Genomic DNA, 17533 nt, shown 5'->3' with positions numbered 1-17533 from the left:
GGTGCTCTTACCCACTGAGCCATCTCACCAGCCCTAAATTATATTCTTATGTTATAATATATTATATTCTATTTGTTTTCTATTGAGACAGAAAGGGAGTGGATCTGGATGGGAGGGGGGAGGAGCTGGGAGCAGCAGAGAGAGGAGATCATAGTCAAGATATGTGATAGAAAAAATCTACTTTCAATAAGAGAGGGGAAAGTAGAGTATGTAGCATACCTAATAAAAACATTGATGAAAATATGAAAAAGGAAAATAACAGAGAAGGATGCATAACTCAAGGATGCAGGACTCTAGGATGCAGGACTCAAGGATGTTCTTTCTTATGCTGAGCTAGCTCTCCAGCCCAGGTCACTGAGATGCACCCATGTTGTCCACTCCCTCTAACTACTGAGTAGTATCTATCACACTGTGCTACCACATCATCATTTGTTAACTCATTCATCCGGCTGTTGATGAGACAGTCTGAAGGGGATATGGGATATTTGAATATAGAATAACTACTAGCAGGCAGTTAAAAGAGTGATGTAGATAAGATGCTTAAAGGATATAGATTTGTGGCAGGAAAGACGACTCAGCAGGTAAGAGCATCTGCCATTCTTCCAGAGAACCTGAGATCTTAGCATCCAAACTGGGCAGCTTACAACTGTCTGTAATTTGGCTCCAGATAATCCAATTCCTTTTCAGGCCCCTGTAGACACATACCCTCAAAACACAGACACAAACACAGACACAGACACAAACACAGACACACACAGACACACCCTCAAAACACAGACACACACACACATACCCTCAAAACAGACAGACAGACAGACACACACACACACACAGAACTATGTGTGTCTATGTACATACATGAATAAACAATAAGTTATAGCTTTAAACAGAATCCACACTCTTAAAGTCATCAGCATAAAGCTGACATCACACATAGAGAAGGTGAAGTGTGAGAGGACCAGACTTCTGATTTGAGAGGTACTGAACCTATGTATTAGCATCATTTCCTCACAGAAAAGAAGATGTCGTCATCGACACATTAAAAAACACAAAAACTGCCTAAAGTCACAGCCATATTACCAAGCATGCAAAGGAACCTGGGAAAAGCTCTTGCTGGTGAATTATAAGAGTTGAGAAACTTCTGGAAGATAAAAAGGAATAGGGATTGTGATTTCTTCAGTATGACCAACTAAAATAGATCCTGACATAAACCATTTAGATTTTGAATAACCTGCAACAAATACACTTTAAACTATGCTCAATTCAACTTATACCTAATAAAATTTTCTTAAAATATAAAGAGCACTAAAAAAAAAACCAGGAAAAAAAGAAGAGATGGATGATTCCATGGTCACAATGAGGCACAGAGAGAAGGCCAAGTTACACTCCACAGAGAGATCTCATCTCAAAGCTCACAGAACCCACACCCAACAATCACCCAACAATAGTTTTAGAGAATGTTGGACCCATGGAAAGTTCACCTGACCTGATGAGGCAAAGTGATTGCACAAAAACAGGGCCACCACAGTTGGTATTCTGACATTCTGGTTGTGGGCCAAGCATTTGAGAATGACCTAGCCATCTCTCCAGCCCACAGCTGGTATTCTGTGAATCTCTGAGCCTTTGCCATTAAAAGGAGCACTTAATGGTCAGCCTTTCACCAGGCATAGAAAATGCCAGGCCACATGAGAATCCTCTTCTGAGGCTGAGGCAAGGCAAGGAGGCGTGAACAGCTGGTACACTTACGCCATTGTTAATGCTGTCCTCAACAAGCCTAATTCTAGAATAACATTTCTAGGTGTCTGATAACCACCCTGGCTAGGGAAACAGGTAGACTAACTACAGACCTTCACTTCACCTTCTGTTCCTCCAAATCAAATCCCCCAGTCTCATCCCCAGCTCAGCAACACAGCAACACTGCAGCTTCCCTTTCTCCCTGCCCCAACTTCTCTCTGCCCCTACCTCCAGTGTATCCAACAGATCTTCCCCTCCTGACCTCCCAGCCCCCAACTCCAGCGGGCACTCCCTGGGAACCCACAGGCCACACTGGGCAGGGACGAAGATGGGCTAACTACAGATCTTCACCTCTCCCTCTGCTCCTCCAAGGCAACCCCTCAGTCTAAGCCCCAGGTCAGCAGCAGATTGCTGCAGCCTCCTCTCCCTCCTGTGCATCTCCAGTGGATCACAGAGAGGGTAACAGCATCCCCTGCACTATTCTCCCCCACAACTCCTTGCTTTGTCCCACTCTATGCCACAAGTCCAGCAGGCATTGCCTGAGAACCCACAGGCCACTCCTGCCAAAGAAGCAAGGAAGCTAACTGAGATCTTCACCTCTCCTTCCATTCCTCAAAGTCCAGTCTCCCAGTCTCATCCCCAGCTCCTTAGCAAGCATCTGCTGTGGCCTCTCCTCACTCTGCCCCCATATCCAGAGGACTGACTTAGCAGATCTGGGTGTAACACCCTACTTTCCTCCCTCCCCATCCTAAGCCTCAGCTCCTAATAGCCAGACACATTTACCTGGAGCCTACAGGGGCCACACTCCTGAAGAATTTCCTATCAGGCAACACATGGCCACCACAGAGAGGAAACAGAAACCAAGAAACAAAATGCCTAGCCAACAAAGACAAGATATCAGCATCTAGAATTTACAGTCTTCCCAATACCTGCTGCCTAGATGCCAGTGTAAAAAAACACAGGAATGCCCAGAACACTTTCTCTACAGAGCCCAGCAACCCTACCACAGCAGGCCCTGAATATTCCAACCTGGCTGACCTGTGCTCGGAGGTGTGAGAACAGAATTGTCAGACATATCCATTTTGCATACACAAGAAAAGAGAACCTTAACTTTTAAGTGAGAAATCCCCCAAAACTTGAATCTCACCACTTTAATGTATACATTTAAAATACTGTGCATGATAAAGAAATCATGTCTTTGGGTCAGATCCAACAGAGCCACCAAATTTCAACTGCTTCAGACTAACAGACAAAGGACTTAGTCTCGGAGCCCAGAAGGACCTTTCAGTTGGTTATTCTCAAAGCATCTCCGTATACCTCATCTAGCCAAGAGACAGTTAAGTGGGAATTTACAAAGAACCCTGATCTATTAAGCAAATAAAGGCACAGCTGCTCTGGCCCAGAAGGAACCCTCCCTGCTGAGCCGCTCTTCCTGGCTTCCTTCACTACAGTGACCTCACAGTACCTCGATAGCATGGACCCACAACAATCCAGCTGGGGAAACCTTCAGATCACTAGGAGAAAATGTGTCAATTTCTTACTGAAAATTATTTTGGAAGTTCTAAATCTATGCTTAATTAGAATCTAAATGTTTTTATTCCAGACTCACTACTATTGTTACAATACCTGAGCTGTGAATTATAAATCTTATAATACTATTAATACTTATTATAATATTATAAACTGTATCCTATTATCAATACTTATAACAAGCTTTTCAGATACAATAACCCTGTGAAACAATCTTGCAGATAAGGGGTCAAGCTCTAAGAGGTTAAGTTTCCTTGTATAGTGACAGAGACATAAGGAGACTCTAGTCCATGTGACCTCAGTCTATCCTCTTGACTCCTTACCCAGTTCTTGCTGAAAATAACTCCCTCAAACAACCAATTCCTCAAACCAGAAGACAAGCAAAAAAGCCGCATCCAACAAGGATGGAGGAGGGACATCTCAGAAGAGGATTGGGAATCTCCATGAAATTGCTCTTCAAGTTGTAAACAACAGAAATGCACAGGTCATACATCAAAGCCTCAGCTGTGTTTACTATTCTAACAGTGTGCAGAAATACAGACAACCTGGGAACAAATACTTCAGAAACAAGAACTACTTCAGGCCATGGGGCGGCCACTGTTGAGCCAACGCAGCAGTCACACGACAGCACCAACAGGATGCCAATGTTGTCCCAACCTTTTGAGTACAATCTTGTTAGGAATCAACATCTTCCCACAGAATGTTCAAATTCCACATCTGGAAACCAAACCTTTAGATGCAAAGACTACAAACCTGACCTGTGGTATTTCTTCAGTTTGATACTCTGAAGTCCATGCTACAACTGAGCATTTGCATAGAACACACCATGTAAACCTCTGAGCCGAGGAAATACACTCCTGGCTCTAGTCTTTTTGTTTCTCCTGCTCAGTGAAATGAGTCTGCTCCCTCCGCAGGCCCGTCTTCAGGATGCACTCACACACCTTTTATTTTTCTATTGAATTCTCAGAGAAACTCACACAGTAACAGAGAAGGATCATCAACACTTTTGAGGGTCTGGCGTTTAACGATAACTAAAACAATCCTGCTAACTGCTGTGTTAATCCTCAGAGAAATGAAAAGCAGGTTCCCTCAAGGGTCAGTCCTCCTCAGCCACCCTAGACAGAGCTGCCACTGTTAGGACTGGCAGAAACCTGGATGAGGGATTTATACCTCTATTCTGTTCTGATGAACAAAAATGAAAGCAGCGAAACTAGGAAAGATGGCTAATGAGACCAAGAACACAGAACACAGGGCTGTTTTACATAATCTTAGCCAATGTGCATCCAGTACGTTAATTCTAACTGAATCCTAAATATTGTTTAACCATCTGTGTCACCTTCCATAGGTGACTTTCTGTCTCTGGATCTCGGGGTATCTTCAGAGTTAAACTCAAGATGCCTAGATGATCTATAAGGACATTCGTGATAGCTCAAGTTTATGAAGAACGTAACAGAGAGGCAGGCAGCAGAGTTAAACTCCAAAATAACAAAACAATCTTGGTAGCAACTGTCTCGCAACTGTCTCACACTGAGCCCTAGCCTGAACCTTCACTGTCTGTCTGTTCAGCAGTTCTGCCAGAGGAGACGTTGGGGAGCCTAAGGAGGTGCAGGGAGCATTCTGGCAGCAGACTCAGGCCTGACCATTTGAATGCCTTAGGTACATGGTTTTTGTAAAGAAAGAGAGCAAAAGAGAGATACACACAGATTAAGTGAGACAGTTACAGGGGATCAACCACCTCTGCAGTGCCATAAAGAGGGTCCAGTGCCAAAGGCCTGGTGTGGGTGACAAACGTCCTGTGGCACAATCTTATCCGTGTTCTGGCTCCTTTGCTCCTCCAGATAGTCTGAATTTGATTCCCCAGCCTTGTCATGGATCTACTAGCTGTTCAAGCTCCATCTGGTTTTGTTGTTGTTGTTGTTTTGTTTTGTTTTTCTTCCTTTCTTTTTAGCTTAAATAAGCCAAAAAGGCTGACTAGTATGCAAATTCCATAAAGAATGGATTGTAAGTGATCTCAGTACATGGGAAAAAAATCTAAAATTGAGTTACAGGCCTAACTGGAGGCCAAAGCAGTAAGCATCCTATTATCATTTAGAGATGAAATGCGGTAACATTTGATGGATAAAGGACAAACTGAATTAGCCTTCCAGCCTCTCGGCTCCTTGGTACACAAGAATGGTAGTGCGAAGTGAGGGCTCTAAGGAACTGTTTAGTCAGAGAATAGAATGGTTCATATGAGTAAAACACAAGCTTTACAAAGGACTGAGAGTGTAAGCAAGTGAAAACCAAATACAGAGTTGTTCCTGCAGGTTGTCAAGTCCTATCAGTGCGACGTGTTTCTCTCTTACATAAATCATCCGTGACAGTGGGAGGGAAGCAGAGGAACCCAGGGGTTTGGAGTGAGGCTCTAAGCCCACAGCCCTGGAGGAAAGCTCCTGGGAAAGGCTGGCTTTGTAAGAAGAAAGTAACTAGCTTTCCCTTCAGTCCTCACCACTCTGCAATGCTTCAACCAAGAGGTCCACTCTGGTAGGACCTGGTATGAGGGTCAAATCAAAATAAAATCTGAAAACAAGAAGCTAAAAGTAGGTGCAAGACACTGCTGAGATTTACTTCTCAGGGGCCAGAGAAAGAGGGGAAAGGAGGAACACAACTTTATACATTGATCTGGGCTTGCTTCTCAGAGATTCTAGACTGGGTGTGAGCTTCAGAAACAGCGTTTCTGGAGATCAGACAGTAAATGCGCTTTTGACAAGGGACCTTCAAATCCAGCCCACTGTCATCTACCACATCTCTTCATGAATGTCTTAAATAGCCATATTAAGCAAACATATGGATGTCAAACCATATTGATTTTCTACAAACATTATCATGGGAAGAAAACTCAAATACAAACTATTAAGATTATTTCTCATGCACACCAGAAGACGCAATCAAATCCCATTACGGATGGTTGTGAGCTACCATGTATTGCTGGAAATTGAACTCAGGACCTCTGGAAGAACAGTTAGTGCTCCGAACAGCTGAGCCAGCTAGCTCTTCAGCAAAAGGTCTTTTCTCTAGCATGATAGAAAACTTAAAACGAGTCAATAATGTAGATCAATAGGGCTTTCGGAGACTAGCAACACCAAAACTAGTAATCACTGCTCCTTGCCCGTGTTAACAGTCTAGGTGTCTTAAGCAACTCTAGCTGCATGGCGAAGGCTCCTTTCAGGTGTAGTGTTTTCACTGCAGCAAACTAGCTCACATGCCACTCTAGCCTGCCAGGTTTCTAGCTAGCACACAGAAGGGCCAGTGGTACACCTGGGCTAACTTGTCATAGGAAGGAATTCCCAAAGAGTAGTCTCCAGATCAACAGCAACTGCCGTGGGCTTCTTAGAAGATTCTCCATCCTATCACACATCTGGTTGGAGCCAGAGATCTACTTGATAACCTCTTCAGATGAGAACCACTGACTAAAGTAAGTCAGCTCTTCAGCTTTGCATCTCAAGTTCCCTGCCAGAGACCCTGAACCACATCACCACATCACAGATGTCAGAGCAGTCCATCATTCTGAGGATGTAAAACTGATAAGGCCATAGACCTACACTCCCAGTCCATGGTAAGACCAGGAATTAACAAACGGGCTTCAGTTGAAGGGGATATTCACCTTAGTTTTGTTACTGGGTCCTGAACGAAACAATGGGATATCTAGAGAATCTAAGTAACGTCTAGACCGCCAACCTTCATCACCTCTCCTCAACTAGGAGCTCAGAGCCACCTACTCAGGATGTCGGGGTCCTCACAGGAGCTCAGAGCCACCTGCTCATGATGTCAGGGTCCTCACAGCTTCCCATCTTTATATTTTAAAGACGCGGGGCAGAAGCACAAGCATACTGTGCATGTTCCCAGAGTGTCTACTTCTGCATGTTACGGCTTTTTTCCTAGAGTCATTGGTGGAGCTCAACCTTGGGAAGCTTGCCTGGCACGCGCAAGCCCTGCATTCAGGCACCAGCACCACAAAACAAACAATTAAGCACCGGCAGCAGTGCTGATGGTTCCGTGGAGGCTTCCCTTTGACCAAATGGCAAGAGGATCAATAACAAGGAGGTTTATACAAGCTGGTCCAGCCAAGAGCAGACTACTACATGTTGTTAGCTTTATTCAGATAGCCCTAAGAAGCAGAACTTTAACTTTTATGTCCTATCCATTCTATCAGCAGCAGGAAGACAGTGAGGTAGAGCCACACTGATAGGCATGGTTAATGGCATAACCAGTATGTGATATAAGCAGCACATGCTAACTTTTTTTCCAACATGAGCCTATAATATCCAATGTTTTTACTGTGTGTGAATGCAAGTCAAAAGATTTCAATGCAGAGGAAGCTCTTAACCATGTAGACTAAATATCTACTGTGTGGTTGTCAATCAGGATTTTTTCCTGGTTATTTCAAGATTTGATTGTTAGGCTCTGTAACAAAGGGGTCACGGTGACAGAAGGGACACCTAAATTCAGTAGTATGACTTCCCTTTGAGGCTACTGCCAAGTGGTCAAGATGCCAAAAGCCGGGCAGCAAACCCTCTTAAGCCCTTACTGTGCCATGACGTCCACGTGGACGGTCAGGTTCAGAGCCCAGATCGCTTCTGGTCAGGCTCTGTCCTCCGTGAAAACCTGTGTGCAGTTCTCCAAAGCAGACTCCTCCTCCGTCAGGGTCTTGGGTGGGCCTTGCTTGTCTCCTTGGAGCCTGGGCAGAATTATCCTCTGCCTCCTAAGTCTGTAAGTTGCCCACTGCTATAATAGTTGTTCCCTTTCTGCCTAAGTAGTCCAGGTACCCCACCTTAGGAAGAAAATAAAAACCCAAGGAGGCACCTCTTACAGAGAACAAATAATCAAAAAGCATATAAAAGAAATGAAGCAATGATCAGAGCAAGAATAATATTAAAGTGGATCTAAATGTGTGCTTGGTTTTGTTTAACAAGCAGCTGTGGGCAAAAGGCAATCTAAGAATATAAACCTTTGCTGAAAATTATAATGAAAAATAAGAAACAGATTGTTTTATAATTCTCTGATAAAATCAGGTCTATTGATTCATTATTGTATGCCCAATAATTGAACAGTGTCTCTGGCATTTACTGATGTATGCACTCGAATATTTTGTTGAATGGATGGATACCAGTTCGCCTCAGTGAAAGATACAGAAAAAGGACCTGTAGTTCCCACATCACAGTGATAACAGGGGAAACCAGAGTGTGGGCCTGGGGTCAGTGGTACCAGAGTACTGAGGTACTGAGAAGTGTGGGCTATGGTTTTAACTGACGTACTGAGAGAAATGGGTGTTTGACAGGGCAGGAGAGATGGCTCAGCAGTGTAGAGCACTTCTAGAGGACTCAAGTTTAATTCCCAGCAGCCACATGTCAGCTTATAACTGTCTGTAAATCCCAAGATTCAAGAGTATCAGGCACTCATGTGGCGCACAGACACGCATGCAGACAAAACATCCACACCACAAAATAAATAAATAAAACTTAAAAATAATAAATCTTTAAAAAAGAAGAAAGGTGTTTGATTTTTTTTTCCCTTTGAGAAAAACATAAAGGGTTGTGGGAAGCCGTTGCAGAGTGGCAGTTGCAGAGTGGCAGTTGCAGAGTGGCAGTTGGCTACTGCTGGCCACCACACATACATAGGCAGTAAAGGTTCTTTTGCCAAGATGAGGTTTTGAGAATTAACCAAAGTTAACCAATCAGATGAGAGACAAGTTAACCAATCAGATGAGAGAGAATGCCTCTCCTAGGCCTATATAAGCAGCACCAGTTCTGGGCTTGCGGTCTCTTCGCCTCTGCAATCAAGCTCTCCCAATAAATGTGTGCGGAAGGATCCTGTTGCAGCGTCGTTCTTCCTGGTCAGTCCGGCCTAAGGGTTAGCCTAAGCGGGGGAGGGAAGGGGTCCCTAGCAGTGTTTTGGATGGGTCTTGTCTCCATTAGTGCTGAAGAACAGTTATCCTGCTGTTGAAGCATGGACCAGAACCCTGCTGGTACTTGGCAAGCCACTACAGATTCTCATTTTCTGTTTAGAACATACGCACTCTACTCCTGTTTAAGACAGAGGCTCTTAACCTTCCTAATGCTTCAACCCTTCAATATAGTGTTCCTCGTGTTGTGGGGACACCCCAACCATAAAATTATTTTTATCACTATTTCATAACTGTAATTTTGATACTACTATGTATGAATCATAATATAATATCTGTGTTTTCTGATGGTTTCATGCAACCCTTAGGAAAGTCTTTTGACCCTCCACCCCCAGCCCCCGCAAAGGGGTCACAACCTACAAGTTGAGAGCCACTGCTTTGAGAAAATCAATCAATTACGGTATTACTGTGCTACAAACACTTTTGCTTACTTTTATAATCTCAGCTAGTCAGCTTTTTTTTTAAAAAAAATGTAAAATGAAACTTGAAACAATAAAATTAAAAGTGCACACTATTTCTATATGTGAGGCTTGTTATTTGAAAATATTTTTTGGCAGGGAGCATTATAACATTTCATTTATTTCCTTTGGAAAATTGAAAAAACATACATACTACTGGTTGATATGGTAGTATCCCATATTTTATATGGCAACTGCCCAACATGGAAAGCTAGAATTCTGAGAAAACATTCAGGTCAATGAATATTAATGGCCACAATACAAATACACAACAGGAGAAGTGAAACTTACCACTACCTGCACTCTCCATTCTCCAGGAGGGAAAACAATGACCAGATCTCCTCACAGCCCCTCGTGGACGGCTCCTCCGAGGGTTTGACTAACAGCATCCCAGACCGCGGGATACCAAGAAACAAGAGAGGAGCTCTGAGCCCTTTCTGTTCACATGCAGGTCTCCTAGACGCTGCAGACCCGCGGTACTTTCCCTGCATCTACAGCATGCCATCCTGAAGGCAGATGAGCTGTAGCAGCCACGATACACTTCTGCTCATTTCCTTCACCTGTTTGATTGTATTTTCCTGTGATTCTTTAAGGGATTTTTGTTTCCTCTTTAAGGGCTTCTAGCTGTTTACCTGTGTTCTCCTGTATTTCTTTAAGGGAATTATTTATGTTCTCCTTAAAGTCCTCTATCATCATCGTGAGAAGTGATTTTAGATCCGAATCTCGCTTTTCTGGTGTGGTGGGGTATCCAGGACATGCTATGGTGGAAGAATTGGGTTCTGAGGATGCCAAGTAACCTTGGTTTTTGTTGCTTATGTTCTTATGCTTGCCTCCTGCCATCTGGTTATCTCTAGTGCTACCTGCCCTCACTCTATCTGACTGGAGCCTGTCCTTCCTGTGATCTTGGTTGTGTCAGAACTCCTCAGAGTTCAGCTGTCTCTGGGATCCTGGGATCCTGGGATCCTGAAATCTTGGGTGTGTCAGAGTTCCTGGGAGTCAAGCTGTCTCTGGGATGCTGAGATCCTAGTGTGACCAAGATCCTGGGATCCTGGGATCCTGGGGTCCTAGGAGTGTTAGAGCGCCTGGGAGTGGAGCTTATTCTGGGTGTTGTGGGACTAGGTGCAGAGTTTGCACCCAAGGTCTGCTCAGGGCACCAGACCAGACCAGAAGGAGCCCGTGCCATTGGTCGGACGAAGTTCCTGGGTGCCTGGCTCCCGCTGGTCCCAGTTACTTCAGGTGTTGGAGCAGATGTTGTGTCCTCCTCACCTCTGATCCTATGATCCTGGGAGCGTTAGAGCACCTCCATGGTACACTTCTGACTGAGGACACTTTGAAGCATTTATTTCACCTCTGTGACTCCTATATGACTTGTGAGATAGCTCCAGCCATTTTACACACTAAACCCTAGAAAACAAAATAGCTGAATCAAGCTAAACATCAACTCTCTTTTAGAGCCCTGGGTGTAAGCACAGAACAAGAGGTGATAAATGACAGCCTGGATTCTTCTAAAGGCACAAATCTGCAAATGTCTAAAAAAGTCACTTTACAACAGAAGCCTGTTTCTCTTAGACATTCATAGACCCACTCCCTGTCTGTCCCTTTTATTTTAAATTGAATATTGACACTTTAATAGTACATGTGAACATGGGAAAAGGAAAAGGTTTTATGGCTTACTTCCTTTACACTGTTTAAAGATACACGGGCACCTGCTGGTCCAAACACAATACATGACTCTGGACCTCAACAAAGAATAATACAATATTCCTGTTTCCATTTTCCCTGGATCAACCTCAGTTCGACGGTATGAAGTCAGCCTCTCACAGGATGTCAACCTCCTACGCTCTGAGATGAAGCTCTCGACAGAAAACAAAGGACACAGAGTGGACAGCCAGCTGCCATTTGCTTTCTCACCAGGGACAGGTCAACCGGGCAACATCCTTTTCATAAAGCCAAGTTCCACTCAGAGTCAGAACTTAACTCTCTGTAATAGAGATGTCCTCATGAAGGGAGTTACAAAAGGGGGGTGGGGACTAAAATCTCTTATTTCAAGCAATTTCTGAAGCAAAATTGAAGAACCATGATATTCTTGTCAGATCCTTTTGACTCGTGATAACTTTGACTTTAAACATTTATATGGAGTAGGGTGTGGTGGTCCATACCTTTAATCCCGGCCCTCTAGAGACAGAGGTGGGTGGGTCTTTATGAGTTGAAGGCTAGCTTAGTCTACATAGTAAGTTCTAAGCCAGACACAGCCATATAATAAGATCTTTTTATTGCTGTGATAAAACACCATGACCAAGGAAACTTAACAGAAGAAAGAATTTATTTGGGGCTTATGTTTCAGAGAGTTAGAGTCCATGACCATTATGGAAGGGAGCACAGTGGCAGGCAGGCAAGATGCTGGAGCAGTAGCTGAGAGCTCAAATACTGATCCACAAGTAGGTGGCAGAGAGAGAGAGAGAGAGGGAGGGAGAGAGAGCAAGAGAGAGTGAGAGAGAGACAGAGACAGAGACAAAGAGGAAAAAATGTGCCAGTTTTTTTTAAACTTCAAAGCCCACCCACAATCCTTCCCAAATAGTTTTACCAACTGGGGACCAAGTATTCACACACATTAGCCTATGGGGCCCTTCTCTTTCAAACCACCATAAGCAGCAAGAGTTACAAGCATGGAAATCTGAGTTCAAATCCCCAGCACCTACATAAAAAGCTGAGTGTGGCTGTGTGTCCCTGTAATCCCAGCAACAGGAGCAGACAGGCAGATCCCAAGGGCTTGCTACCTAGACAGCCTAGCTTGAGTAAGATCCAGCTCGATGAGAAACCCTGTCTCAAGACAATAAGGTAGAAAGCAATAGATAAAGACAGCCAACATACTCCTCTGTATCCCCACACACAACACAAATAAATAAATAATGAAATAATTCATATGGAAAGTAAGATAGATCCTGGGTAACATACTACTAAGCATGCGCAATAATGCTTATTTATTCCATGATATACTATCTGTAAAACACTTTCAAGTACTTAAATGTTTAGTGAAGTACAGCTCACAAGCCTGCCACAGCCCATTTTTGCAAATGCATTAAAGTTTTACTAAAACACAGCCATATTAATTCACTCATACTGTCTATGACAGCTTTCCTGCCACAAAGGTGAACAGCTGTGTCAGAGGCTGCCTGGTCTATAAAACGGAAAGTAAGTGGCCCCTCACAGAAGAGGTTTACTTAGTGGGTCTTCCACTTTAACTATCACATCCACGGGGACAGTTTGTTACTGCAGCTGTGCATTGTTCTCAGGAATCACAGTCTCTAATGGGCTGGCTCCGAAGCTGCTGTCCAGGAACTAAACTTTGAGAGCCATTGTCCTATCTAATTTAATCATAGATTAGCAACGTAGCAATAAAAGTGCTACCTAGCTCAAAACAAAAGCCTAGGCACAGAAAGAGTGAGAGGAGGACTGGATGAGACGGCTCAGAGGGTGAAGTCATTTGCCTGACAACCTGAGTTACCTCAGGACTCACGGTGGGAGGAGAAAGCCAAGGCCCACACATGGTTTTCTGACCTCCACACTGGCACTGTGCACGGCACATCTGTGCACGCACACACACACAAACCACGCATATGCACACATACAACAATAAATTAAATATTAGAAGAGAAATAAGATAAATCTCTTGACTTACATGGAATTCTTGGTAGCTGAAAAAGTACATTTGCGGTAGGCAGGGTGATGAGTGCCTATAATCTCAGAGTGTAGAGGCAGGGGGATCATGAAATCAAAACCAGCCCAGACTATATGGCAAGTTCCAGGCCACAGAAGTTCTGGGAAACACAAGAAGACCCTGTTAATTAAAAAAAAAAGCAAGCCTGCCCTAGTGGCACAGACATTTAACCCTGCCACTGAGAAGGAAATGAGAAGGGGATTTGAAGTTCACGGCCTACCTGGGCTACGAGACTGTTCAAAACCAGACTGGGCAACTAAGGAAGACCCTGTCTCCAAACAAAAACTCTTTGAAAAAAGACAAGAAAAGAAGGAAGGAACGAGTGGCTGCCAAAACCGTCATGTGATTCTTCAGCCTCTATCTTCAAACTCATTTACTGGAAACGTAACAGGAAACCTGGACAGCCCCAAAGCTTGGTGTGTGAAGACCATACACCAGGAAGAGACTGGTGCTGTCCGCACTCAGAACCAAGAACCTTCCTGATGGTGTCAGACATCAAACCACCTGGGAAGCTAACTAGGTAAGTTACAACAAACAAACCAACAACAACAACAGCAGCAAAAAGCTTTTAAAAAGTACAGCAGAAACACCCGTCCTTAAAAAAAATAAATGCATGAAACACAAACTAGCTATTACTTCCTTCAGAGCCCTTTAAAACAGCTGATGTGCCGTCTGCTTCACTGCTGTTAAGGACACTAAGTGTACATGTTATGGATTTCTAAGGTCACTGTTAGCATTCAAACCTAAAATGTATAAAGAGAGGAAACCAGATTAAAATAAAATGCTTTCTGAACCCTTACTAAAGCATGCATTATAAAACATTATCATCAGAGGCGGCCAGACTGAACAATGTAATTATTGCTTGATGGTATCCACTATACACTTATGGGTCTGATTTATCAATGGAAGTCTCCCTGTATTCTTTGTAGACTGTTCAACAGAACGCCTTGTAGGGCTGAGGATATAGCTGAGTGGGCGAGACCTTGCTGTATTTGAGAGGCTCAGTGCTCAGTCCTCAGTGCCCCACCCATCTGGTAAAAAAGAAGGGGATTTTGCACTGGTTGGGAAAAACTACTCAAAGATTAAAACACTATAACTTGTACATCTTTTAAAATTATATCTTAGTATTTAAAAACCACCCAACCCAGACAGGAGTCTACAAAGAGGTAGTCAGACAGCTAACTATTCCAGCAGACAAAGGAAGACCTTCAAAGCTGCAAGATCAAATACAGTTAGTTTAAAAACCCTCTCTAGATTATATTTCTAGGAGTTTCGTCTCTCAGAGACAACCTGAGGAAAAACCTCTACTGGCTTCAGCTTTTTTAGGGAAAGATTACAAAACCTATACCCTTGTCTTTTTTTTTTCTTCATGAAACTTATCAACCTAGCAGATCTGTGTGGCAGGGCAGGTTCCTGTCTCTACAGGCAGCTCTTTCTTCCCACACCTCCTGGGACATTTGCATATCTCCAAACCAGAGTCAGGTAACTGAGGCGCCTGAGGCGATTGTTAGTGTCACACGGCCCTTCGCCCTACAAGTGGGCTTTCTTTTAGCAAGTATCTTATATAAAGAAAACACTGACATGCTATGCCTGAAAGTCACCTTTTAGTAAAACCTTCTCTTTGGCACCAAAACATTCCAATAATTCATTAGCTTTGGGAAAACTAAGTCAAATGACTTTGACAAGTACTTTTTAAAAACATGTACGTTTCTTCCATTTTAGCTCAAGCAACATAGATTATATGTTCAGTCAACCATTAAAAAATTCAGAATTTAGGGCCGAGTGTGGTAGTGCACACCTTTAATCCCAGCAGAGGCAGGTGGATCTCTGAGTTTTGAGGCCAGCCTGGTCTACAGAGTGAGTTCCGGGACAGCCAGGGCTACACAGAGAAGAACCCTTATCTTGAAAAATCAAACAAACAAATAAATATTAAAAATTTAAAAATTCAGAAATCACAGTCTTGGAGAAGCAATGACACAAATTCAGAGAAGCAAAATATTTTTATTATCTGTAAGCACCCTTCATTATGAATGCAACCTTTTTTTAAGCAAATTAACTAACCGTCCAAATGTAGACAAAATATGACAGTGGGAGGAGGGGAACTTAATTAATTTTCAAAACTACTTTAAAAAATATGATTGGGAAAAACTATGTTTAAAGATTAAAAAGTAATAGTTAAGAGAAAAATACTACGTATAAACTAATTTTCAATATAGGCATGAAAATCCACTCACCTGCATTTCCACAGCAGCGATCCCCTGGTCATAATGACCCATCAGGTTAGGGAAGAACGTCATGTTGTAAGTCATTTTCATACATCTGGGAACGGTGATTGGCTCACAGGTAAAAAGGCTGTGTCCTCTAACGAGGGGCAGAAGAATGCACGCCAACAGAAACGGGGACCTTTCCATCTTGCCAGACTCCGATTTTACCACATGGCTTGGGTTATTCTTATGCTCCTTTCCGCATCAAAAAGATTCTCAAATCAGAGATAAAATGTACAAATTCCTCATTGCATTCTTTGTACCATTTTGATAGAAGTTGTTTCCTGAAAATGAATTCTGGGGCAACTGCTGTAAAAACAAACCCAAAGTGTGTTATCAGTAACACTCGTCACAAAATCAAATCCAAGTCAAATGTCATGCTAGGTAACTAATGCTAGAGAAAAAAAAAAAATGCGGAAAATTCCATCCTAGCAAGAGACACGTCCACCTGCCCAGGCGCGGATGTATCATTTTGCTAAGGAAGCCTCAATTCTAGGGAACTGCTGATGAAGGTTTATACTGTCTAAAACACCGGGTAAGAGAAGGCATGGCATAAGCAAGTTGGAGCAAGGAAAGGGGTGATGGTGGTTAGAAGAAAGGGGGTCTAAGGGGCCCCTTGGCCATCTCACTATATGGGGAAAATGAGGACAAGTGACCCAGACAGAGTTCTTCAACTTTAGCTCTCTCTACAATCGCAGACTTCTGCGGATGTGCCTTTCCTGTTTTCGCAAAGGCGAAAATCAGTCTGCTGGGGTTGAGCGAGGTCCCCTAGGAAGAGTGGGCCTGCGTGGTGACTCCTTTGCGCTTCTTCACCTCCAGCACTTTCCCCTTCAACGCGCTCACCCGGTGCCCCCTGTACCCCGAATTCCACCCAGCGCAAACCTTCCACGGTCAGCTCATGGGGACTGCGGGAGGCTCCCCTGAGGCCCCGGGGTCCCGCGTCGGGGCACCTGTTCCCGGCCTGCAGCCGAGCAGCTCCGTCCCCGGCCTGCGGGGACCCAGAGTCACTTTCCAGGAGTTGCGTGGGACTCCTAGGCGACGCACCTGCGGCTCCGGTCCCGGCCGCTGCCCGCCCGCCCCGTCGGGCCGGGGACGCCTCACCTCGGGCGGCAGAGGAAGGTGGCTGTCCCTCGGCGTCGCGCGGCCCCGCCACCCCAGACAGCCGGGGCGTGCGTTCGGTGGGGGGCAGCGTCCGGGCCTCGACCGCCTCCGGGGCCGCAACGGGGAGCGAGAGCTGGGCGATCCCGCGAGACTGCGCCGCCAGGTCGGGCGGGCAGGTTGGGGCTCGCGGCGGCGGGACCGGCCCTGCGCCCCGCCCAGCCCAGCCGGCCGCGGTGCGGGGGCCGCCGAGCTGTCGCCTCCGCTCGCACCGCGGACCCAGGCGTGCGACCCAGGCCGTGGGGGAAGCGCCCCGCAGAGCACACTTTCCGTTCTGGAAGCGAGGAGCCTTAGCCGCGGGGATCTGCTCTGTAGTGAGTGGTAGCTGAGATCAGAGTTAGCGAGGAACTTCCTGAGTTCTTGGCTGAAAAGCCTATTAACTCGGGAGTCTGGCCACCACCTTGAACGGCAGGTGCCAGCTTAGGCCGGTTCTGCAGCTTTACTGCTGCAAAAGCCCCGCAGAAAGTTAACTGCTTTAGTCAACGTGGTTTTGAGAACCAGCTCTGCCACCATCACTTCAGATAAATTACCAAAAAGGGGCGTGGGGATGTGTAGAGTCCTCTCTATGTAGACATGATAAATGGATACAATAATGGTTACTAATTTTTAAGTCCTTTACATTCAATAATGCCTGATCTGTAGGACTCTGGTATGAGGTACAAACGAACTTGTAGAAACGCGTTGGCAAACGCAGTGTCGTCTTCTTCTTCTTCTTCTTCTTCTTCTTCTT

At 44.6% G+C, this 17533-nt stretch overlaps 1 protein-coding gene across 3 annotated transcripts in view; it reads right to left on the bottom strand.

Moving 5' to 3' along the window:
- The window catches only part of Fzd6 (frizzled class receptor 6), a 32287-nt gene extending 15388 nt beyond the window's left edge, over positions 1 to 16899 (bottom strand). The window contains exons 1-2 of one of the 3 annotated variants that reach the window (XM_021183642.1): positions 16747 to 16899; positions 15616 to 15954 (exon numbers count right to left, since the gene is read on the bottom strand). In XM_021183642.1, the coding sequence (XP_021039301.1) occupies positions 15616 to 15792 (177 nt within the window). In that variant the 5' untranslated portion in view covers positions 15793 to 15954; positions 16747 to 16899. Of the gene's footprint in view, positions 1 to 15615; positions 15955 to 16527; positions 16669 to 16689 lie in introns of those variants that run through there. The other 2 variants (XM_021183643.2, XM_029470102.1) reach the window with 2 other exon arrangements.
- Between the last annotated feature and the right edge of the window lie 634 nt (positions 16900 to 17533).

This window comes from Mus caroli, chromosome 15, assembly GCF_900094665.2.
Source record: "Mus caroli chromosome 15, CAROLI_EIJ_v1.1, whole genome shotgun sequence".
Lineage (NCBI taxonomy): Eukaryota > Metazoa > Chordata > Mammalia > Rodentia > Muridae > Mus > Mus caroli.
This window is presented reverse-complemented; position numbering and strand designations above follow the sequence as displayed.